Source organism: Ranitomeya imitator, chromosome 5 (assembly GCF_032444005.1).
Source record: "Ranitomeya imitator isolate aRanImi1 chromosome 5, aRanImi1.pri, whole genome shotgun sequence".
NCBI classification, from domain to species: domain Eukaryota; kingdom Metazoa; phylum Chordata; class Amphibia; order Anura; family Dendrobatidae; genus Ranitomeya; species Ranitomeya imitator.
In genome coordinates, this window is record NC_091286.1 from 420,672,479 (window position 1) to 420,698,262 (window position 25,784).

The window sequence follows — 25,784 nt, forward strand, 5'->3', positions numbered from 1 at the left end:
CGTTTCTCAGTCAGAGACTTTTGCTTATGCAGCAGTTTGTGAAGCTGTAAACAAGGGCTGAAGATGGATGCCTGGAAAGAGGAATTTAACTATGAGATACAGGAGAGACGTGTGCCCGGTCACTGGGTGCTGTGTGAGGATGAAAGCCTTGGTGTACAAGAGAAAGGAGCCAAGTACACACAGCGCACATTTGCCAGGTAATCCTGCCTCTGCTGCGGTTATATAGCACCCGGTGGTGTAACCTGAAGCTTGTGGGCCTCAATGCAAAATCTCCAACAGGGCCTCTGTCTTCTCATGAAATGTACAAAATAATTAAAAAATGTGCAGGGCACAAAATTTAAATACTGAGACAAGTTTTTGTTTTGAATAACACCATTTATTTTACCATACTAGATGGTGGCCCGATTCTAACGCATCGGGTATTCTAGAATATGCATGTCCACATAGTATATTGCCCAGCGACGTGGTATATTGCCCAGCCACGTAGTATATTGCCCAGCGACGTGGTATATTGCCCAGCCACGTAGTATATTGCCCAGTTACGTAGTACATTCCCGAGCTACGTAGTATATTGCACAGCCCACGTAGTATATTGCCCAGCTAAGTAGTATATTGCCCAGCGACGTGGTATATTGCCCAGCCACGTAGTATATTGCCCAGCTACGTGGTATATTGCCCAGCCACGTAGTATATTGCCCAGCTACGTAGTATATTGCCCAGACACGTAGTATATTGCCCAGTGACGTAATATATTGGCCAGCCACGTAGTATATTGCCTAGTGACGTAGTATATTGCCCAGCCACATAGTTTATTGCCCAGTTACGTAGTATATTGTGCAGCTACGTAGTATATTGCCTAGCCACATAGTATATAGCCCAGTTACGTAGTATATTGCGCAGCCACGTAGTATATTGCCCAGTGACGTAGTATAAAGCACAGAGCCACGTAGTATATTGCCCAGTGACGTAGTATATTGCCCAGCCACGTAGTATATTGCACAGCGAAGTAGTATATTGCCCAGTCAGGTAGTATATTGCCCAGCCACATAGTATATAGCCCAGTTACATAGTATATTGCGCAGCCACGTAGTATATTGCCCAGTGACGTAGTATATTGCCCAGTGACGTAGTATACAGCATAGAGCCATGTAGTATATTGCCCAGTGACGTAGTATATTGCCCAGCCACATAGTATATAGCCCAGTTACATAGTATATTGCGCAGCCACGTATATTGCCCAGTGACATAGTATATTGCCCAGTGACGTAGTATACAGCACAGAGCCATGTAGTATATTGCCTAGTGACGTAGTATATTGCCCAGCCACGTAATATATTGCCCAGTTACGTAGTATATTGCCTAGTGACGTAGTATATTGCCCAGTGACGTAGTATATTGCGCAGCCACGTAGTATGTTGCACAGCGAAATAGTATATTGCCCAGTCACGTAGTATATTGCCCAGCCACATAGTATATAGCCCAGTTATGTAGTATATTGCACAGCCACGTAGTATATTGCCCAGTGACGTAGTATATTGCCCAGTGACGTAGTACACAGCACAGAGCCACGTAGTATATTGCCCAGTGACGTAGTATATTGCCCAGCCACGTAGTATATTGCCCAGTCACGAAGTATATAGCCCAGTTACATAGTATATTGCGCAGCCGCGTAGTATATTGCCCAGTGACGTAGTATACAGCACAGAGCCACGTAGTATATTGCCCAGTGACGTAGTATATTGCACAGCGAAGTAGTATACAGCACAGAGCCACGTAGTATATTGGTCAGTCACGTAGTATATTGCCCAGCTACGTAGTATATTGCCCAGCCAGGTTTGTCACAGGTGAAAAAATAAAAAATAAACATATACTCACCTTTCCGAGGGAGCCCTTTTAGTCCACGGCAGGTTCCGGTCCCAGGGTTGGTATAAGCGCAGGACTTGTAGCGCAGGCGCGCCGGGCCTGTGATGACGTCGCAGTCAGATGACCGTGACGTCATGACAGGTTCTTCTGCCACCGGAACCTGCAACGGAAGATGGCGGCCGGCGCGAGCTGCAACGGAGGGTGAGTATAGCAGGTTTTTTTTTTATTATTATTTTTAACATTACATTTTTTACTATTGATGCCGCATAGGCAGCGTCAATAGAAAAAAGTTGGGGACACACAGGGTTAATAGCGGAGTGCGTTACCCGCGGCATAGCGCGGTCCGTTACCGCCGGCATTAACCCTGTGTTAGCGGTGACCGGAGGGGAGTATGCGGGCGACAGGCACTGACTGCGGGGAGTAAGGAACGGCCATTTTCTTCTGGACTGTGCCCGTTGCTGATTGGTCGCGGCAGCCATGAAAGGCAGCTGCCGAGGCCAATCAGCGAATGAATAACAGCCAGACGGAAGTGACCCTTAGACAATTATATATTAGATAATGTACTGAAAAATGGGAAAGAATTCCAAATGGAGTAAAATAGTAAAGAAAAAACTTTTTATACTTTTCTTTACGGTGTTTATTCTGCAGTAGAAATAACCTGGTAACATAATCAGGACAATTACAGCAATACCAAAATGAAAAGGTTTGTTTTATATTTTAGTGGTAAAAAAAATTGGCTTAACTTGGTTTATGTCTCTATATGAGGTCTTATTCTTTTTGCGTACCAAGTTGCAGTTTTTGTCATTTTTTATTTTATACCAATTTAAAGTTTATGTAACGTTATGAATGATCGCTTTTTATTGCATTTTTTTAGAGGAAGTGCAGCGATATATATACTGTATATACGTGTGCATATATCTATATCTACATATATCTTATGCGCACTGACTTGGCGTTTTATAATGATACCATTTTTTGGTACATACTATGTTTTGGTTGCATTTTATTTGCGAGATGTGGCGACAAAGAAGGCACTTTTGGTATTTAAATTTTTTTCTTGATGACATTTACCGTAAAGGGTAACTTTTTTTATATTTTGGTAGATTGAACTTTGACATATATATATATATATATATATACACATATATATAATTTTAATAGGAGCCTTTCACCTGAAAAAACACTATTAACCTGCAGATATGGAGTTAATAGCACTGTGAACCTGCCTGGCACCAAGATGAAATGAACTTTATTCCCTTCTGCAGCGTTCTGGTTTCAGTCACGGGGCAGCACCGTTGCGAGTTCAGTTACCGCTCTGTGTATAGAGTGGTTGTAACTGCGCCTCCAGCACTAACAAAGAACACCTCAGCATTAGGGCTGTGGCTGGGCTGGGTTTCACAGGAGATTTAACATGCTATTCGAACCTATCTGCACACTACGACCAAGTCACAGGGGGACCAATAGGCATCAAACGTGCTGCGAGAGCTTGTGATCGGAGTTATAAAGTTTACTTCCGGCCACTGATGTCAGCTGATGGGATTACTGCTCCCATCAGAGCAGGTGGCAGCTGATGGGAGTATTATTCAGATGGTAGATGGTACCTGCACTCTAAATGCACATGACAACGTGGCAAACACTGGATGTTTGGGCCTCCCATTCAATTGAATGGGGTCAGGGTTCTGGTTCCCGAACCTGAACTTTTTTTAACTGTTCGGCCGAACCTGCCAGACCCGAACATCCAGGGGCTCCACCCCTCTCTAGACGCAATGGTTCCTCCATCTTGAAATCATTTTTGAGAGAATGACACAAAAGTCCTGTGCCTTCCTGCGGCATCCTTCAATCCTTCAGCCCAGAGTAAGCAGGAAAACCATCTCCATACATTATAATTCTGCCCAGCAACCTGCTATGCTTCACCGCGGTGACTTCTTTAAACCCTTAGTGCAAACTCAAAGAAACAGTAGTTTAGCAGATAGTAATGATCAAATGATATAACTATGTACTAAGTCTTATATTGCCAAGAGCCCCCTCTATTTTTACAGATTGGGGGCTTCACATTTCTTAGATTATCTAAACACAGAAACTTTTTTTAAGACCTCCAATTGTGGAACTAATTTTTATTCCCTTTAATAAGATTTCTGCAGAAATGGTGCAGAAAATCAGTAAAATCCAAAACTCACCAAAGCTCATCATGGGAACATAAAATAAAACGGCTCATGAGTAAAGTTTGGTTTTCGCACTGAACAGCTACTGTTCAAGCATGGACCCCGAACACGGACTTCTCCATGAAGTCCGTGTTACTGTTCTGGTTTGGCACCGAGAACATCAGGCGTTTCCCATGCTGTCATCTACATGACTGCGCGAGAAACACCGGCAGCTTTGATTGGCGATATGAGTATTACTGCCGGTCAGAGCGCAAGCAGCTGTGGACGTTGGTAAAAAGTTTACCTCCAGTCACAGAGGCCCAGCTGATGAGAGAGTAAGGCCGGCGTCACACTGGCGTTTAAAACGGCCGAGTGCAATGCGATAAAAAATCGCATTGCACTCGGACCAATATTAAGTTATGGGGCCGCTCCCAGCAGCCGACTTTTTGTCGGCCGTTTTCCTCGGTCCGAGACAATCGCAGCATGCTGCGATTGTCTCGGACCGAGGAAAACTCGCGGCTCACTCGCACCCATATAAGCCTATGGGTGCGAGTGAGACAGCGCACATCACTCGGATATCATCCGAGTGATGTGCGCTATAAGCGGACCCCAGCAATGGAGGAGATGGAGAAAGTCATTTCTCCGCCTCCTCCGCAGCTGTGCTCCGATCCTCCCTGTGCGAGAGAATCGGAGCACAGACGGATGACACTCGGCTCCTGCTCTGCTGCGAGCAGGAGCCGAGGGTCATTAGCATATCGCATCCGATGCTCTCGCATCGGATGCAATACGCTAGTGTGACGTCGGCCTAATACTCCCATCAGCCTATGCCTGCTGGTGCTAATAACAGAGAGCAGGTGACGGCTGATGGGAGTGTTTATCAGCCAGTGCCTGCGCAATAAATGAAAAAAAATGGATTGGGTTCACTCTCTGTTTTTGATAACCAGCATGGCAAAACTGATAGCAGCGGGCTGCAACCCTCAGCTGTCAGCTTTATCATGACTGGTTATCAAGAATAGAGGGGTCAATACACCGTTTTTATAATTTTTAAAAATTATTTAAATATACAGTATATGGCCTCCCCAGCCTAAAAATAGCAGATCGCAGCCTCCCCAGAAAAGGCACATCTATTAGATTTGCCGATTCTGGCGCTTTGCCCAGCTCTTCCCACTAGCCAATAAAGGACTTTATTCTCTATTTTGGCTGTGTGCTAATTTACAATATGACTATGCAGTTAGTAATGGAGAGACATCTTGCAGATGCCTCTTCATTGCAAACCTGTGGGCTTGATGACACCTGACAATACCAAGGTAACATTAACCCACTTGTCACCACTACAGGTTAACCCCTTTACCCCCAAGGGTGGTTTGAACGTTAATGACCGGCCAATTTTTACAATTCTGACCACTGTCCCTTTATGAGGTTATAACTCTGGAACGCTTCAACGGATCCCAGTGATTCTGACATTGTTTTCTCGTGAGTGACATATTGTACTTCATGATAGTGGTAAAATATTTTTGATATTACCTGCGTTTATTTGTGAAAAAAAACAGAAATTTGGCGAAAATTTTGAAAATTTTGCATGTTTCCAACTTTGAATTTTTATGCAATTAAATCACAGAGATATGTCACACAAAATACTTAATAAGTAACATTTCCCACAAGTCTACTTTACGTCAGCACAGTTTTGGAACCAAAATTTTTTTTTAGGGAGTTATAAGGGTTAAAAGTTGACCAGCAATTTCTCATTTTTACAACACCATTTTTTTTAGGGACCACATCTCATTTGAAGTCATTTTGAGGGGTCTATATGATAGAAAATACCCAAGTGTGACACCATTCTAAAAACTGCAACCCTCAAGGTGCTCAAAACCACATTCAAGAAGTTTATTAACCCTTCAGGTGTTTCACAGGAATTTTTGGAATGTTTAAATAAAAATGAACATTTAGCTTTTTTCACAAAAAATTTACTTCAGCTCCAATTTGTTTTATTTTACCAAGGGTAACAGGAGAAAATGGACCCCAAAAGTTGTTGTACAATTTGTCCTGAGTACACAGATACCCCATATGTGGGGGTAAACCACTGTTTCGGTACATGACAGAGCTCGGAAGCGAAGGAGCGCCATTTGACTTTTCAATGCAAAATTGACAGGAATTGAGATGGGACGCCATGTTGCGTTTGGAGAGCCACTGATGTGCCTAAACATTGAAACCCCCCACAAGTGACACCATTTTGGAAAGTAGACCCCCTAAGGAACTTATCTAGAGGTGTGGTGAGCACTTTGTCCCACCAAGTGCTTCACAGAAGTTTATAATGCAGAACCGTAAAAATAAAAAATCATATTTTTTCACAAAAATTATTTTTTCGCCCCCAATTTTTTATTTTTCCAAGGGTAAGAGAAGAAATTGGACCACAAAAGTTGTTGTACAATTTGTCCTGAGTACGCTGATACTCAATATGTGGGGGTAAACCACTGTTTGGGTGCATGGGAGAGCTCGGAAGGGAAGGAGCGCCATTTGACTTTTCAATGCAAAATTGACAGGAATTGAGATGGGACGCCATGTTGCATTTGGAGAGCCACTGATGTGCCTAAACATTGAAACCCCCCACAAGTGACACCATTTTGGAACGTAGACCGCCTAAGGAACTTATCTAGAGGTGTGGTGAGCACTTTGACCCACCAACTGCTTCACAGAAGTTAATAATGCAGAACTGTAAAAATAAAAAATCATATTTTTTCCCACAAAAATTATCTTTTCACCCCCAATTTTTTATTTTCCCAAGGGTAAGAGAAGAAATTGGACCCCAAAAGTTGTCCAATTTGTCCTGAGTACGCTGATACCCCATATGTGGGGGGGAACCACCGTTTGGGCGCATGGGAGGGCTCGGAAGGGAAGGAGGGCCATTTGGAATGCAGACTTAGATGGAATGGTCTGCAGGAGTCACATTGCGTTTGCAGAGCCCCTCATGTACCTAAACAGTAGAAACCCCCCACAAGTGACACCATTTTGGAAAGTAGACCCCCTAAGGAACTCATCTAGATGTGTTGTGAGAGCTTTGAACCCCCAAGTGTTTCACTACAGATTATAACGCAGAGCCGTGCAAATAAAAAAAAAAAATTTTCCACCAATAAAAAATATTTTTTTTCCACAAAAATTATTTTTTAGCCCCCAGTTTTGTATTTTTCCAAGGGTAACAGGGGAAATTGGACCCTAAAAATTGTTGTCCAATTTGTCCTGAGTACGCTGATACCTGACATGTTGGGGGGAACCACTGTTTGAGCACACGGCAGAGCTCGGAAGGGAAGGAGCATCATTTGGAATGCAGACTTAGATGGATTGGTCTGCAGGCGTCACATTGCGTTTGCAGAGCCCCTAATGTACCTAAACAGTAGAAACCCCCCACAAGTGACCCCATATTGGAAACTAGACCCCCATGGAACTTATCTAGATGTGTTGTGAGAACTTTGAACCTTCAAGTGTTTCACTACAGTTTATAACGCAGAGCCGTGAAAATAAAAAATCTTTTTTTCCCACAAAAATTATTTTTTAGCCCCCAGTTTTGTATTTTCCCAAGGGTAACAGGAGAAATTGGACCCCAAAAGTTGTTGTCCAATTTGTCCTGAGTACGCTGATACCCCATATGTTGGGGTAAACCCCTGTTTGGGCACACAGGAGAGCTTGGAAGGGAAGGAGCACTGTTTTACTTTTTCAACGCAGAATTAGCTGGAATTGAGATTGGATGCCATGTCGTGTTTGGAGAGCCCTTGATGTGCCTAAACAGTGGAAACTCCCCAATTATAACTGAAACCCTAATCCAAACACACCCCTAACCCTAATCTCAACGGTAACCCTAAACACACCCCTAACCCTGACACACCCCTAACCCTAATCCCAACCCTATTCCCAACCATAAATGTAATCCAAACCCTAACCCTAACTTTAGCCCCAACCCTAACCCTAACTTTAGCCCCAGCCTTAACTTTAGCCCCAGCCCTAACTGTAGCCTTAACCCTAGCCCCAACCCTAACCCTAGCCCTAGCCCTAACCCTAGCCCTAGCCCTAACCCTAGCCCTAGCCCTAACCCTAGCCCTATCCCTAACTCTAGCCCTATCCCTAACCCTAACCCTTGCCCTAACCCTAGCCCTAACACTAATGGGAAAATGGAAACAAATACATTTTTTAAAATTTTTTAATTTTTCCCTAACTAAGGAGGTGATGAAGGGGGGTTTGATTTACTTCTATAGTGGGTTTTTTAGTGGATTTTTATGATTGGCAGCCGTCACACACTGAAAGACGCTTTTCATTGCAAAAAATATTTTTTGCGTTAGCACATTTTGAGAGCTATAATTTTTCCATATTTTGGTCCACAGAGTCATGTGAGGTCTTGCTTTTTGTGGGACGAGTTGATGTTTTTATTGGTATCATTTTCAGGCACGTGACAATTTTTGATCGCTTTTTATTCCGATTTTTGTGAGGCAGAATGACCAAAAACCAGCTATTCATGAATTTCTTTTAGGGGAGGCGTTTATACCGTTCCACGTTTGATAAAATGGATAAAGCAGTTTTATTCGTCGGGTCAGTACGATTACAGTGATACCTCATTTATATCTTTTTTTATGTTTTGGCGCTTTTATACGATAAAAACTATTTTATAGAAAAAATAATTATTTTTGCATCGCTTTATTCTGAGGACTATAACTTTTTTATTTTTTCGCTGCTGATGCTGTATGGTGGCTCGTTTTTTGCGGGACAAGATGACGTTTTCAGCGGTGCCATGGTTATTTATATCCGTCTTTTTGATCGCGTGTTATTAAACTTTTTGTTTGGCGGTATGATAATAAAGCGTTGTTTTTTGCCTCGTTTTTTTTTTTTTTTACCGCGTTCATTGAAGGGGTTAACTAGCGGGACAGTTTTATAGGTGGGGTCGGTACGGACGTGGCGATACTAAATATGTGTATTTTTATTGTTTTTTTTTATTTAGATAAAGAAATGTATTTATAGGAACAATATTTTTTTTTTTTGGGGGGGATTTTTTGGGGAATTTTTTTACATTTTTTTTACACATGTGAAATTTTTTTTTTTACACTATAACATTGCCCCAGGGGGGGCATCATGTTATAGTGTAAGATCGCTGATCTGACACTTTGCTGTGCACTGTGTCAGATCAGCGATCTGACATGCACAGCTCCAGGCTTCACAGTGCCTGCTCTGAGCAGGCGCTGTGAAGCCACCTCCCTCGCTGCAGGACCCGGATGCCGTGGCCATTTTGTATCCGGGGCCTGCAGCGAGGAAGGAGGTAAGAGACCTTCGAGGGGCTCCGGGGGTCTCAGGGAAGCACGCAGGGAGCCCCCTCTCTGCGCGATGCTTCCCTGTACCGCCGGCACACCGCGATCATGTTTGATCACGGTGTGCCGGGGGTTAATGTGCCGGGAGAGGTCCGTGACCACTCCTGGCACATAGTGCCGGATGTCAGCTGCGATAGGCAGCTGACACCCGGCCGCGATCGGCCGCGCTCCCCCCATAGCGGCCGATCGCTATGATGTACTATCCCGTCGGTGGTCATACAGGCCCACCCCACCTCAACGGGACAGTACATCATATGTCAGAAAGGGGTTAAGTGGAAAGAGCTGGGCAAAGTGCCAGAAATTGGCACATCTAATAGATGACCTTTTCTGGGGCAGCTGCAAGCTGCTATTTTTTGGCTGGTGGGGGCAATATCCATGGTACCTTACCAGCTTGAGAATTCTAGCTCCCAGCTGTCTTCTTTAGCTTGATTGAATGAAAAAAATGGGGGGAACCCCATGCTGTATTTTTAAAATTATTTATTTAAATTGTTTTAAAAAACGGCATGGGGACCCCTCTATTTTTGATAACCAGCCATGATAAAGCTGACAGCTGAGGGTTTTAGCCTGCAGCTGTTAGTTTTGCCATGCTGGTTATCAAAAAGAGAGGGGAACCCATGGCATTTTGTTTAATTTATTGCGCAGGTGACAGCTGATGAATACTCCCATCAGCCACCGCCTGCTCTCGCTGTTATCAGTGACAGCAGGTATAGGCTGAAAGGAGTAGTAATCACGCTGTCATGTGTTACCGGGCAGATCAGGTGCTGTTTCACTGGGGATAGTGAAAGGGTCTCTCAGCCTGTGAGGATTGTGAATGAGTGTGGTGCCATGTCAGCGACTGCGTGGGCCACATCCTCTCACTCACCGTGCCTCCCTGAGCTTATGTGGAAAGGGGTTGTCTGTGTAAAACTGTGCCTAGCTGACCTTACGTGTCCTCTGGGGGTGCAGAACATCACGTTGGTGCAAGTAAGGAGACCATATTGCGTGATCTTCTGACGTATTAGTGATGTCAGGTGGGGTGGCAAGATGAGGGTTAATCACAATCAGGTTTAGAGGTTTCTCTAATTCCAGACACTACAGAAGGGAACGCTGCTATTATATTATGAATATTATGAATTGCTCAAGCCTACTGCTTATTTTCACACAGTAAAAAATTGTATTACTCATAGAAGGCTGAAGCCACAACCGAACTGGCTTCCCCATACAGTCTTGCAGCTGTGACATCACAAGCATAGCCCCCAATCATCCTGACTCCAGTGGAATAGTCCTGGTTTAGAGAACATGTCCCGCTATACCAGGATGTCAGAACTATATCCTGAGTTAAATTATTTATCTGCAATATCTTCTCTCCTTACCAACACCAAAGAATATACCGACCTCCAGGCCCGGCCACTGCCTTTATTGACCAATTCTCCACCTGGCTTCTTCACTTTCTCTCTGCTGACATTCCCACCATCATCATGGGTGACTTCAACATCCCCATCGATACTCTTCAGTCAACAGCCTCCAAACTTCTGTCCCTTACCTCATCCTTTGGACTTACTCAGTGGTCCTCCACAGCCACCCACATAGACGGACATACATTAGACCTGGTATTTACCCGTCTCTGCTCTCTATCTAACTTCAGCACCTCCCCTCTCCCTCTATCCGACCACCATCTGCTCACCTTCTCATCCCTGTCCTCCCCACCGGTCATCGATGTCCAGCAAAATGCGCATCCCGCAGAAACCTTGCACACCTAGACACCCACACACTCTCTGACTCTATCCTACCACTAGCATCCATATCCTCACTCCATGACACACAGTGCCACTGCTTTCTACAATGCCACTCTTGCATCAGCTATTGATACGGTTGCCCCTCTCGTTCATGTCTGATTGCGACGTATCAATAGACAACCTTGGCACAATAACACCACTAAAAAGCTCCGGCAAGTATCCCAGGGTTGCGGAGCAGCGTTGGAAGAAAACACACCGGCAAGACGACTTCACTGCATTCAAACAGGCAACACTTGCATTTAAATCTGCTCTCACCTCTGCTAAACAGGTCTACTTCACAACCTTCCCTATCCTACAACCCCAAACAGTTATTCAAAACCTTTAACTCCCTCCTCCACCCCCCACTGCCCCCTCCAACCTCCCTCATCTCTGCTGATGACTTTGCCACACATTTTAAAAATAAGACAAGGCAAGTCTTCATTGTTCAACCACCACAACCCCTTTGTAAACCAGACCAATGCCCAAACCCCATAACCTCCCTATCCAACATCACTGAAGGGGGGCTTAATTGTCTCCTCTCCAAATCGCACCTCACCACCATCCCATCCCATCCCACCTCCTCCCCAACCTCACCACCACACTTATCCCATCCCTAACCCACCTCTTCAACCTATCACTAACTTCTGGCACCTTCCCCTCTGCGTTCAAACATGCCACAATCACACCTATCCTTAAAAAGCCAACCCTCGATCCAAGTGCTATGTCCAGCTATCGCCCAATATCACTGCTCCCATTCACTTCCAAACTCCTGGAGCAGCATGTCCACTCTGAACTTTTCTCCCACCTCTCATCTAACTTGCTCTTTGACAATCTACAATCTGGTTTCCGCCCCCATCACTCAACTGAGACAGCCCTGACCAAAATCACTAATGACCTACTTACCGCGAAAGTTAATGGACAATATTCTGTACTCCTCCTTCTAGACCTGTCCTCTGCTTTCGACACGGTTGACCACTGCTTCTTACTACAGATCCTCTCCTCCTTTGGCATCAAAGACCTCGCCTTATCCTGGATCTCCCCGTACCTTTGCAACCGCACATTCAGCGTCTCCCACTCCCACACTACCTCCTCATCCCACCCTCTCTCTGTTGGAGTCCCCCAAGGCTCTGTTCTAGGACCCCTACTCTTCTCAATCTATACACTTGGCTTGGAGCAACTCATAAAGTCCCATGGATTCCAGTACCACCTCTATGCTGATGACACTCAGATCTACCTCTCTGGCCCAGACGTCACCGCTCTGCTGTCCAGAATCCCAGAGTGCCTATCAGCCATATCCTACTTCTTCTCCTCTCGCTTCCTCAAACTCAATGTGGACAAATCTGAACTTATCATCTTTCCTCCATCCCATAGATCTTCCCTACCTGATCTATCTATCGCAATCAATGACATCATGCTTTCCACCGTACCGGAAGTCCGCTGCCTCGAAGTAACCTTCGACTCTGCCCTGTCCTTCAAACTGCACATCCAAGCTCTTTCCACCTCCTGTCGCCTCCAGCTCAAAAATATCTCCAGAATCCGTCCTTTCCTCAACCGTCAATCTACTAAAATACTTGTGCACGCCCTCGTCATCTCCCGCCTTGACTACTGCAACATCCTTTTCTGCGGCCTCCCTGCTAACACCCTTGCACCTCTCCAGTCCATTCTTATCTCTGCTGCCTGACTAATTCATCTCTCTCCTCGCTACTCCTCCGCTTCCCCCCTATGCAAATCTCTTCACTGGCTCCCATTCCCTCAGCGTATCCAGTTGAAATTACTAATACTGACCTACAAAGCCATCCACAACCTCTCTCCTCCATATATCTCTGAACTAATCTCCCGATATCTTCAGGCACGTGATCTCCGGTCCTCCCAAGACCTCCTTCTCTCCTCCACACTTATTCGCTCCTCATCCAACTGCCTCCAAGATTTCTCCCGAATATCCCCCACCCTCTGGAATTCTTTGCCGCAACACGTCCGACTATCAACCACATTCGGATCCTTCAGATGGAACCTGAAAACCCATCTCTTCAGGAAAGCCTACAGCCTGCACTGACCCCGCTGCCGCTTCATCACTACCGAAGCTACCGCCTCACCAATATCGGAGCTCCTGCAACCCTCAACCTACTGTCTCCTTCCCCATAATCCTGAAGAATGTAAGCCCGCAAGGGCAGGGTCCTCGCCCTTCTGTATCAGTCTGTCATTGTTAGTTTGTTTACTGTAAGTGATATCTGTAACTTGTATGTAACCCCTTCTCATGTAAAGCATCATGGAATCAATGGTGCTATATAAATAAATAATAATAATATATTACATATTTACATGCTTTAGCATTAAAGAGTGCAATTTGACTTGTTTTTTGTGTGGCTTGAGTTGAAGCTTTTGTTAGGAGCATTTTACATAATGTTTGGGATCACATTTATCTGGCACTCTACACTGAGCACTTACATTGGGGTTTCCATCTTAATCTGTGAGTGACGTGATTCAGATGAAACCCCCCAGGAATCCATTCACTATAATGAGGCAGCAGAGTTACTCTGGACTCTGTCTGGCCTCTGTTCAGTTGTTTCCTTCTTTCCAGAAGTGTACAAAACTGGCCGATGGCAGTTTTATGCAATTTTAAAAAGAAGGACACAGCCAGATCAAAGGTCCTTTTGAATCCACAGATCCTCCATTTGCCTCATTATACGGGATCTTCTGATGGGGTGTCCGTCTGAATCATGTATTTCAGAGATTTACACGGAAATCCTGTTGTAAGTGCTCAGTGCAGGATAAATATGTGCCAAACCTTAGGGTATGTGTCCACGTTCAGGATTGCATCAGGATTTGGTCAGGATTTTTCATCAGTATTTGTAAGCCAAAACCAGGAGTGGAACAATTAGCGGAAAAGTATAATAGAAACATATGCACAACTACTGTATTTATCATCCACTCCTGGTTTTGGCTTACAAAAACTGATGGAAAATCCTGACCAAATCCTGATGCAATCCTGAACGTGGACACATACCCTTACTGTGATCTTTGGGAAGCAGAATAAACTAATCAACCGCAGTTTTTGCTTTTTTTAACGCCGTTCTTCTTGTCGTATAAATGATATGGTGACCTTATTCTTCTGGTCGGTACAATTACAGCGATACCAGATACATAAAGTTTTTTTATGTTTGGCTGTTGTCATTCACTAAAAACGCTTTTTATTGCAAAAAATAGTTATTGCATCACCATATTTTGAAAGCTATCTTTTTCCATATTTCGGCCAACAGAGTCATGTAAGGGTTTGTTTTTTGTGGAACAAGTTGACGTTTTTATTGGTACCATTTTAAGACACATGACATTTTTTGATCGCTTTTTATTTCGATTTTTAGGAGGCAGAATGAACAAAAAACAGCAATTTAGGAATTTATTTTTTTTTCATGTCGTTTCAAAATTGTGTGCCAAAATTGATGAGGCAACTTTATTCTTCGGTTCAGTATGATTGCAGTGATACATTTCTATCTTTATTTTTATGTTTTGGCGCTTTTACACAATTTTTTATAGAAAAAATAATTATTTTTTCATCGCTGTATTCTGAGAGCTATAACTTTTGAATTTTTCCACTGATGGACTCGTGTGGTGGCTTGTTTTTTGCAAGACGAGATGACGTATTCAGTGGTACCATGGTTATTTATATCTGTCTTTTTGATCGTGTTTTATTCCACATTTTATTTGTCAGTATCAAAGCATTGTTTATTGCCTTGTTTTATATTTGTTTTTTATGGTGTTCACTAAAGGGGTTAACTAGTGGGACAGTTTTATAGGTCAGATTGTTTTGGATACGGCGATACCAAATATGTGCACTTTTATTATTTATATATTTTTTTTTCATAAAAATATGTATTCATAGGCACAATATATTTTTATTTTTTTTTATAATTTTTTTTTACCTTTTTAAAATATTTTTACAATTTTTTTTAAACTTTTTTTTTTTTTTTTTTTTAAACTTTTTTTAGTTTGTCCCACTGTGGGACTTTCATTTTTTTGCAGGCTGATGTCTTGTATAGCATAGGGTTGCAGGAGCATCCTTATGCTATGCAAACTTTCAGCGCTGCACTCACAAAGTTGCTTCATCATGATCTGGGCATGATCAAGCAACTTTGCTAGCTCTGGTCACCTGGATGTCATCATGACGACATCGGGTCACTATGGCAACGATTGGGACATCGCAGGGTCTTTGATCCAAGCTCAGAGGAGCTTTCTTCCCTTTGCTTGCTCCAGAATGCTGCAATTGAGTTCGATTACAGCATTTAGGGAGTTAAAGTGCTGGGAGCGGTGCGGGACTGCTTCTGGCACTGAGTGCCGGGTGTCAACTATTGTCAGAATCAGCTGAAACCCGGCGGCGATCATGTGCTCATGGCCTCTGTGCTCACAAATAGCTGGTATGTATCCATATGTACCAGGTCAATAAGTACTAGGTCACAGGGATGTATGGATACGTCTCGGGTGGTAAAGGGGTTAAAACACGTGAAAAATCTGTCAGTGCGGTGTCAAAGTGTTGTACACATTTTTAGGGCAATTTGAGCACTTGCAATATGCAGAAAAATATTTTTTAGCAAATCTTGACAGATTTGAATTTCAAAATATTGACCAATCCTTAATTTTGTTTTTAATCTAATATATAAAGCTGAATGTGTGTGTGTATGTGCATACCTCCCAACCGTCCCTCATTGTGCGGGACTGCCCCGGATTTGATGCTTGTCCAGGCTGTCCTGCCCGGGACGCAGAGCTTCCCACAGACAGAACAGTTGAAGCTGCTGTCACACGCCCCCTTTTGTTAGGCCACGCCCCTTCCCCGTCGGTATGTTCCTGAGTCTGCCAGTGTGCCTCACAGTTCAGAGAGAGAGGGGACACCTGAGGTGAACATAACACAGCCAAACACAACATGGGTGCCAGCGGCAATGTAAGTAGCAGACCATGAGAGGACGGACAGATGCAGATCAGTGAGTAGTGGATGTCACAGAGATGACTCACTCCGTCCAGTGCATTGTGGAGGAGGAGCAGCTGCAGCTCCCTGTGAGACAGTGACAACACTAATCAATGTGGCTGTTTTTTTTCCCCAGGCATAAAAGGGCTAAGCCTAAGCCCCTATGACAGTCAGTCACTGTATCATCATGTGCTAATTACAAGCTGCAGCTCCGCTCGGTACACACACGCGGCTGAGGCTCCGCTCAGTACACTTCGTACACAGACACATACAAGCGGCTCCGCTCGGTGCACCTCGTACAGACATGCGGCTCTGCTCGGTGCACCTCGTATACACACGCGGCTCCGCTCGGTGCCCCTCGTACACACGCGACTCCGCTCGGTGCACCTCGTACACACACGCGGCTCCGCTCGGTGCACCTCGTAGTGTGAAAGGTGTATGGAGTGGAGTCGTGTGTGTGTAAGAGGTGTACGGAGCCGTGTGTACTAGCTGTACGGAGCACAGCCCCGTGTGTACGAGGTGTACGGAGCGGAGCAGCGTGTGAAAGGTGTACGGAGTGGAGTCGTGTGTGTAAGAGGTGTGCGGATCAGAGCAGAGTGTAAAAGGGCTAAGCCTAAGCCCCTATGACAGTCAGTCACTGTATCATCATGTGCTAATTACAAGCTGCAGCTCCGCTCGGTACACACACGCGGCTGAGGCTCCGCTCAGTACACTTCGTACACAGACACATACACGCAGCTCCGCTCGGTGCACCTCGTACAGACATGCGGCTCCGCTCGGTGCACCTCGTACACACACGCGACTCCGCTCGGTGCACCTCGTACACACACGCGGCTCCGCTCGGTGCACCTCGTACTGTGAAAGGTGTATGGAGTGGAGTCGTTGTGTGTTTAAGAGGTGTACGGAGCCGTGTGTACGAGCTGTACGGAGCACAGCCCCGTGTGTACGAGGTGTACGGAGCGGAGCAGCGTGTGAAAGGTGTACGGAGTGGAGCCACGTGTGTACGAGGTGTACGGAGCGGAGCCACATGTGTACGAGGTGTACGGAGCGGAGCCACGTGTGTACAAGGTGTACAGAGCAGAGCCACGTGTGTACGAGGTGTGCAGAGCAGAGCCATGCGTGCACAAAGTATACGGAGCGTGTGCAATGTGTATAGAGCGGAGCCGTGTGTGTACGAGGTGTACGGAGTAGTGCTGTGTGTGTATGAGACGTATGGAGAGGAGCTGTATGTGTATGAGGTGTACGCAGCGGAGCTGTGTGTGTGCAAGGTATACGGAGCGAGCAGCGTGTGCGATGTGTATGGAGCGGAGCGGTGTATGTACGAGGTGTACGGAGTAGTGCCGTGTGTACGAGATGTATGGAGCGGAGCCGTGTGTGTATGAGGTGTTTGGAGTGGAGCCGTTTATGAGGTGTATGGAGCTGAGCTGAATGTGTACGAGGTGTACGGAGCGGAGCCGTGTGTGTATGAGATGTATGGAGTGGAGCCGTGTGTACGGAGCGGAGCCGTGTGTGCAAAGTGTACGGAGCGCAGCCACGTGTGTAGGAGTAGCTATTTGTGGCCATTATACTGTACGAAGTATCATGTGCGGCCATTATATGGTACGAAGTATCATGTGCGGCCAATATACAGCATGGAGCAGCATGTGCGGCCAATATACAGTATGGAGCATCATGTGCAGCCATTATACAGTATGGAGCATCATGTGCGGTCATTATACGGTACAAAGTATCATGTGCGGCCATTATATGGTACGAAGTATCATGTGCGGCCAATATACAGCATGGAGCAGCATGTGCGGCCAATATGCAGTATGGAGCATCATGTGCAGCCATTATACAGTATGGAGCATCATGTGCGGCCATTATACGGTACGAAGTATCATGTGCGGCCATTATATGGTACGAAGTATCATGTGTGGCCAATATACAGCATGGAGCAGCATGTGCGGCCAATATACAGTATGGAGCATCATGTGCAGCCATTATACAGTATGGAGCATCATGTGCGGTCATTATACAGTATGGAGCATCATGTGCGGTCATTATACAGTATGGAGCATCATGTGCGGCTATTATACAGTATGGAGCATCATGTGCGGCCATTATACAGTATGGAGCATCATGTGCAGTCATTATACAGTATGGAGCATCATGTCGGGGTCATTATACAGTATGGAGCGTCATGTGCAGTCATTATACAGTATGGAGCATCATGTGTGGCCATTATACAGTATGGAGCATCATGTGTGGCCATTATACAGTATGGAGCGTCATGTGAGGCTATTATACAGTATGGAGCATCATGTGTGGCCATTATACAGTATGGAGCATCGTGTGGCCATTATACAGTATGGAGCATCATGTGTGGCCGTTATACAGTATGGAGCATCATGTGCGGTCATTATACGGTACAAAGTATCATGTGCGGCCATTATATGGTACGAAGTATCATGTGCGGCCAATATACAGCATGGAGCAGCATGTGCGGCCAATATGCAGTATGGAGCATCATGTGCAGCCATTATACAGTATGGAGCATCATGTCGGGGTCATTATACAGTATGGAGCGTCATGTGCAGTCATGTGAGGCTATTATACAGTATGGAGCATCATGTGTGGCCATTATACAGTATGGAGCATCGTGTGGCCATTATACAGTATGGAGCATCATGTGTGGCCGTTATACAGTATGGAGCATCATGTGTGGCCATTATACAGTATGGAGCATCAAGTGGGGCCATTGTACAGTATGGAGCACTGTGTTGCCATTATACAGTATCGAGCATCATGTGGGGCCATTATAAAGTATGGAGCATCATGTGGGGCCATTATACACTATGGAGCACTGTGTGGACATATTTTCTTGTTTATAATTATTGTATATGAAACAGTGTGATCAGCAGTGCTAAATGGGTGTGGTTGGGTCGTGGATATGGGTGTGACTAGTGAATGGGTGTGGTCAGAGGCATGGCCTAAAATATGCCGTGGCACGCGTTGTCCCTCTTTCCCAGCTTCAAAAGTTGGGAGGTATGTATGTGTGTATGTATGTATGTATGTTCGGGATTGGCATCTGTACCGTCGCAGCTACAGCCACAAAATTTTGCACAGTCACATGTCTAGACCCCGAGAGCGTCATAGGCTATGTTGTGAGGCGAAATTTTAACCCCGCGCGTTCCAATTCATTAAACAATTTTTCCCCTATCTACATAATGGGGAAAAAGTGAAAGGAAAAGTGTTGGAGGCCTCGCAGCTACAGCCACAAAATTTTGCACAGTCACACGTCTGGACCCCGAGAGCGTCATAGGCTATGTTGTGAGGTGAAATTTTAACCCCGCGCGTTCCAATTCACCAAACAATTTTGCCCCTATCTACATAATGGGGAAAAAGTGAAAGGAAAAGTGTTGGAGGCGTCGCAGCTACAGCCACAAAATTTTGCACAGTCACACGTCTGGACCCTGAGAGGATCATAGGCTATGTTGTGAGGTGAAATTTTAACCCCGCACTTTCTAATTCACCAAACAATTTTGCCCCTATCTACATAATGGGGTAAAAGTGAAAGGAAAAGTGTTGGAGGCAAATTGACAGCTGCCATATGTGAACAAGGGTGACTTAAAGAGTGGGAGCGATGGCGCCAAAGAGTATATACCGTACAGTTGCTAAGGTGGGGCCCCGACATGGGATACTCACCACACACGGGGATATGAACACACACACAAAATGCGCCACACACTACCACGTGCTTGAACACATATACCACCCTCAGCACACATTTCACCACACATACACCAACCTCGCCACATAAAAGTCGAAACACAAAAGTCGCCGCTCAAAACTCGCCACGCGCAAAACTCACCACATGCAAAACTAGGCTCACGCAAAACTCGCCACACGTGCAAAACTCACGTCATGGAAAACTCGCCACAGGTGGAAAAATTGCACACGCGAAAAAATTGCCACATGCACAAAAGTTGCAACACATACTTAAAACGCACCACACATAAAACTCGCCACACGCAAAACTCGCCATGCGCAAATCTTGCTGCACACAACTTGCTACACTAACCTGTCACATGCAACTTGACACACAAAAAGTTGCTACACGCTTGTCGCCACACAAAACTCATCTCACAAAAGTCGCTACATGCATGTCGCCACATGCCAACTCAACACACACAACTTGACACATGAAACGCGCCCTAAAACACACACAAGTCTGGTATTATCCTTCAAAAATAAAAATCTGATTAATAAGCAGACAAACTACAAGAGCAACAAATGTACCATATAGGAAATACGGCAGCTGTCAGTCACATGACCTGTCTATTATGTGTATGTGTGAGCTAATATATACTGCCAGGGGGGAGGGCTTCCTGTTGGCTGGGGATTTATCAGGCTGCCAATTTAGCTTACAAATACTGAGGTAAAAATACTGACCAAATAACGTGTGAACGCGGTCTAATACAGGAGGAGATGACACACAGATATATACTATATACAGGAGGAGATGACACACAGGTATATACTATATACAGGAGAGATGACACACGGGTATATACTATATACAGGAGGAGATGACACACGTATATACTATATACAGGAGGAGATGTCATACAGGTATATACTATATACAGGAGGAGATGACACACAGGTATATACTATATACAGGAGGAGATGAGACACAGGTATATACTATATACAGGAGGAGATGACACACACATATACTATATACAGGGGAGATGACACACAGGTATATACTATATACAGGAGGAGATGACATACAGGTATATACTATATACAGGAGAACATGACACACAGGTATATACTATATACAGGAGGAGATGACATACAGGTATATACTATATACAGGAGGATATGACAACCTGGTATATACTATATACAGAGGAGATGACATACAGGTACATACTATATACAGGGGCGATGACACACAGGTATATACTATGTACAGTGGAGATGACACACAGGTATATACTATATACAGGAGGAGATGACATACAAGTATATACTATATACAGGAGGAGATGACACAGGTATATACTATATACAGGAGCAGATGGGCAGCACGGTGGCGTAGTGGTTAGCACAGCAGCCTTGCAGCGCTGGGGTCCTGGGATCCCACCCAGGACAACATCTGCAAAGAGTTTGTATGTTCTCTCCGTGTTTGCGTGGGTTTCCTCCGGGCACTCCGGTTTCCTCCCACATTCCAAAGACATACTGATAGGGATTCTAGATTGTGAGCCCCATCGGGGACAGTGATGATAATGTGTGCAAAACTGTAAAGCGCTGCGGAATATGTTAGCGCTATATAAAAATAAAGATTATTATTATACACAGGTATATTTTATATACAGGAGGAGATGACTTACAGGTACATACTATATACAGGAGGAGATGACACACGTATATACTATATACAGGGGAGATGACATACAGGTATATATATATACAGGAGATGACATACAGGTATATACTATATATGAGGAGATGACATACAGGTATATAGTATATACAGAAGAGATGACATACAGGTATATACTATATACAGGAGGAGATGACACATGGGTATATACAGGAGGAGATGACATACAACAGGTATATACTATTTACAGGGGAGATGACATACAGGTATATACTATATACAAGAGAAGACATACAGGTGTATACTTTATATAAGGGAGATGACAAACATGTATATACTGAGGTGAAAATGAGGGGTGTGAGGTGAAAATGAAAAGGTGTGAGTGCAAAATGAGAGGAGTGAGGGAAAATAGTTAAGTGATCGAAAAATGACAGATGTGAGGTCGAAATGACAAGTGTTAGGGGGGAATGACAGGAGTGAGGGGGAAAATAAGAGGAGTGAGGGGGAAAATGAGAGGTGTAAGGGAGAAAATGAGAGGTGTTAGGGAGAAAATGAGAGGCATGATGGGAAAATAAGAGACATGAGGTGCTATAACTAACCACAGATATTTACTACGCCCAGGCAACGCCGGGCTCTTCAGCTACATAAAATTGCTGGCTGCACACAGCTGTCATCTCAGTAAGTGATGCTTTGTGAAAAAAAGAGTTAAAATAGTATTTACCGTGTTTTATATTTCCAAAATATTCTCTAATATATTATATGTTTTGCTTAGGTTCAAATGCTCTGGATGTAAACGTTGGTGGAACTCTGCCGAAGTCCATGTTTTATTTTTCATGAATCTCAACAGAGCCATAAAACAAGGCACAGTAAAGATGAGGATCTTCCGACAGGAATGTAAAAAATGCAGCATTCCAAAACTGGAAAAGCCAGAGATTAGTCTTGAAAATATCATGAGAATTACCAAAAATCTTGTGAATCGCATTATGCAGATATTCTATGGAGAAAAGAAGGCCAAGCAAGAGTTGAAACCTGAAGTATACAATAATGACATGGAAGGTCCTCATGACAAAGAGCATTGTGAGGCTTGCAAGTTTATGATCTGTAAATGGCAGATAATGGCTACCAAAAACCAAACGGTAGTTGGAGGTTACTCTACCTATAAGGAGCCTGCACACAAGCCAGAGTCAAAAGTTAAAAGTCGATCAGAAGGGATAACCTCGTCATATGCTTTTTTATCCACAGCAACCTACTCAAAGTCAAAAACAGATTTTCGATCAACAGCAACATATTCAGACTCTAAAGCAGATATCCGACCATCTGTAACCTACACGGATTATCGATCTACCTCAGACTATCCAAAATATGAGCCGCCAAGATACTCGGCTTACTCACCACCAAGTAAAAGTGAAGAACCTACTTTTCCAATAGTAGCCTCAATCATTGCAGGAATTGGAGCTTTGGCTCTATGGTATTTAAAAAAATAAAATAGTCATTATATTCAAATAATTATGTTATAAGTGACTATAAAAGTGTAAAGGGACAAAATATAGAAAATATAAAGAAAATTGTGAGTAATTGGTCATGGTCTACCCATTCTGAGGTAAAATTGCTTTAGTTGCTGTAATAGAAATCAGCTCTTGGTGAACTAACCAATACATTTGTGACAAACATGTACTAAAATGCAACAGCAATCTGGACAAGCAAAGACCAGGGGAAAGCATAAAGTGGTCAAAGACTAGCACTAGCTACATGATCTCTGGTGAGGCAAGAAGTACATTTTTGACTATTTTAGACCTCATACAAAGCAGCTAAGTTGCCAAAAAAGAATACAGTCTGGTCCAGTTTCTTTAAAAAAAAAATATAGGTCTGGTATATTAATCTGGTATATTAACCAGATGCATTAACTTAAGCATTTTACAAATTGCATGTACATTTCCAGTTCTGCTGTGCAGGTATATGGAGCAGGACAGCACCACAGCAATCAAATTTAGTCCCAATTACAGCTGTTTAACCACTTAAAGACCACTGTCAACTTCTAACAGCGTCATTTAAGTATCACGATCCCTGTGGGGCATCAATTCACTGGCTTTTCATGGTGCCCACTGGTGGTCTCTGTCGTCGCCATCTTTATACTCCTTTGGAGTCCAGCCTAAGGAAATGTCACTACATGCTGTAATACTGAGCTATTTCATTATACAGTATGAATGATGACCGGCTATAGTCCCCTAGGGGACAGAAAAGTAGAGTTGAAGCATAAAAAGTAATACTGTAATTGAAAGTTTTAAAAAATATGGAAAAAATATAAAACTTTAGTTTAAGTCCCCTCTATGGTCTACACTGTAGACTCTACAGCATTCCGTAATCAGATCCCGCAACATGAAAGGGCCTCAGTAAATATTCGCTGATAAAATGCAAGAGGGGACATCTAAATCTGCTTTAGTATTAATAAGCTTCAGAGGTATGAACATCACTAGGACCACATGTATCTAGGTGAACACCGTAAAAAAAAAATACTATGCAGAAATTGCCGTTTTTATTCATTCCACCTCAGAAAGAAAAATCAAATCAAAATAGAATTTTTTGATCAATGAAAAGTCATACTGCAAAAAACAAGGACTCACTTAGCTCTGTTGATGGAAAGGTAAAAATGTCATTGTAGTCTTTGATTGCAGCAACATGAAAGCAATTTTTATTGTAGTACATTAAACAAACATTAACCATTAACCTCTTCCATTTATGTTATATGATGGGTCTTCTTCTTTGCAAGCTCATGATCTGAGCTCACATCTTTCTTGTCAGACACTGGCTGTGCTAAGGCTCCTTCACATGTCAGTGATTTTTCTCCTACGCAGAAATGGACTCAGTTTTATCAGAGGTTGGTATCATGGCCACTCCTTCTGCGTCCGTGCCTGCTGCCGGGACCACCGCCGCTCCCCCCGCTCATACTTACCTGCTGCGGCGCGCTCATCCTGCAGGCGAGCGTCCTCTTCATCATTCTTCTCCGCTCCCTGATTCTCGTCGGGTGTGCGTGCGCACTGCCCGCTCCAGCACTTCCTCTTTCTGATTTACAGGCACTCTGTATCTCCTCTCTGTGATCCTGGAGGACCGTGACCCGGAAGTCCTTCAGCACTCCATGTATTTAAGGCGATTCCTTCCTCTGCTCCTTGCCTGTCTGTCATTTGTGCTTCTGTGACTCAGGTCCACCTTTGTCTTTGCCTGTTCTGAGTGTTCACGCTGTCCAGCCTGTTCAGCTTTTCTGCCTTTCCCAGGTTTCCTTGTCTCCTCGTCCAGTCTTCCCAGTGTCCGCTCCGTACTCTGTTAGTCTGGTGTCTCTGTCCTGTCCTGCTTCCTTTGTGTCTTCCTCTTCCCAGTGCTCCTTTGGTCTTGCCTGTACTCAGCTCTTTCCAAACTGTACTTCATCTTACCTCACTCTGTCCGTCCTACGCCCAGCTTCTCTATTTTGTACCTCGTACTACCTGTCTCCGGGTTCCAGCTTCTGCGGCAATAGTCTCCCTTGGGTCTGCCCCAACGCTCCCTGTATAGGTGGTGGTCTACCTAGTCAGCTCACCCTTGGGATGTTTATTGTCGTGGATCTGCGGGTCCACTCCAGGTGTTCCATAAGATCTCACAGTTGGTGACTGTGTCATTCATTGTCTTGGATGAAAAAAATACTAAAGGAGATTTTTCAAGTTTCTTCTGTCATACAGTCTGTTAAAAGTGGACAGCAGTAAGATGACATCTGAGTGTAGTCGCACGTGAATTAGAAAACTGAAGTGTGAAGGAACCCTTAGGGTACGTTCCCACAGTCAGGAATTGCTGCAGGTTTGACGTTGTGCATTTATGCAGGGTCAAACCCGCAGCGGCCAGATGTTACAGCATAGTGGATGGGATTTCTAGAAATCTCATGTCCACTATGCTTCTGAGTCGCTGGGCGGGCAAGGGGTTACTCGGTACCGGGAAATATGGTTCACAGGGGGATGTCACGGTGGCTGCAACGCGGTCCATGGCCCAGGGTGCCCATGTAAAAGGGAAAGGTCTTTAAAGGGATAGAGTTTATGTTCATGATGCCACCTGTGGTATTTGGTCAGGATGACCACCACTGCTTTAGGGGGTCCGCTGGGGGATGTTATGGCAGCTAGATGGTATATCTTCCCACAGGTGAAGTATATCCCCAGGGCTCTGGTGTGTAGATGGTCATATAATGAGAGGTGCAGAGAAGTATGAGGACACAAGGTTGCAGTCTCTTTACCTTTACTGAAGACTTCAGCATCCACAGTCCAGAGCACCAGATCACAGGGCAGGCAGAGAAGTCCGGGCAGTACAGAGACAAGCGAGTTCCCCTGGGTAAGT

The 25,784-nt window shown here is 44.4% G+C and overlaps 1 protein-coding gene across 1 annotated transcript; it reads left to right on the forward strand.

The window, feature by feature from the left end:
- LOC138638087 (receptor-transporting protein 3-like) lies at positions 1-24,178 on the forward strand. Its single transcript, XM_069727074.1, has 2 exons — positions 1-197; positions 22,207-24,178. The coding sequence occupies exons 1-2, from the start codon at positions 64-66 to the stop codon at positions 22,916-22,918; spliced, it is 846 nt and encodes a 281-aa protein (XP_069583175.1). The 5' UTR covers positions 1-63; the 3' UTR covers positions 22,919-24,178.
- Positions 24,179-25,784: the final 1,606 nt, after the last annotated feature.

Bases quoted from the DNA above. Each gene is read 5' to 3' on its own strand.
- LOC138638087 (XM_069727074.1), top strand. From the start codon at position 64: ATGGATGCCTGGAAAGAGGAATTTAACTATGAGATACAGGAGAGACGT. The intron at 198-22,206 runs GTAATCCTGCCT...TGTTTTGCTTAG, and splicing joins ACACAGCGCACATTTGCCAG to GTTCAAATGCTCTGGATGTA.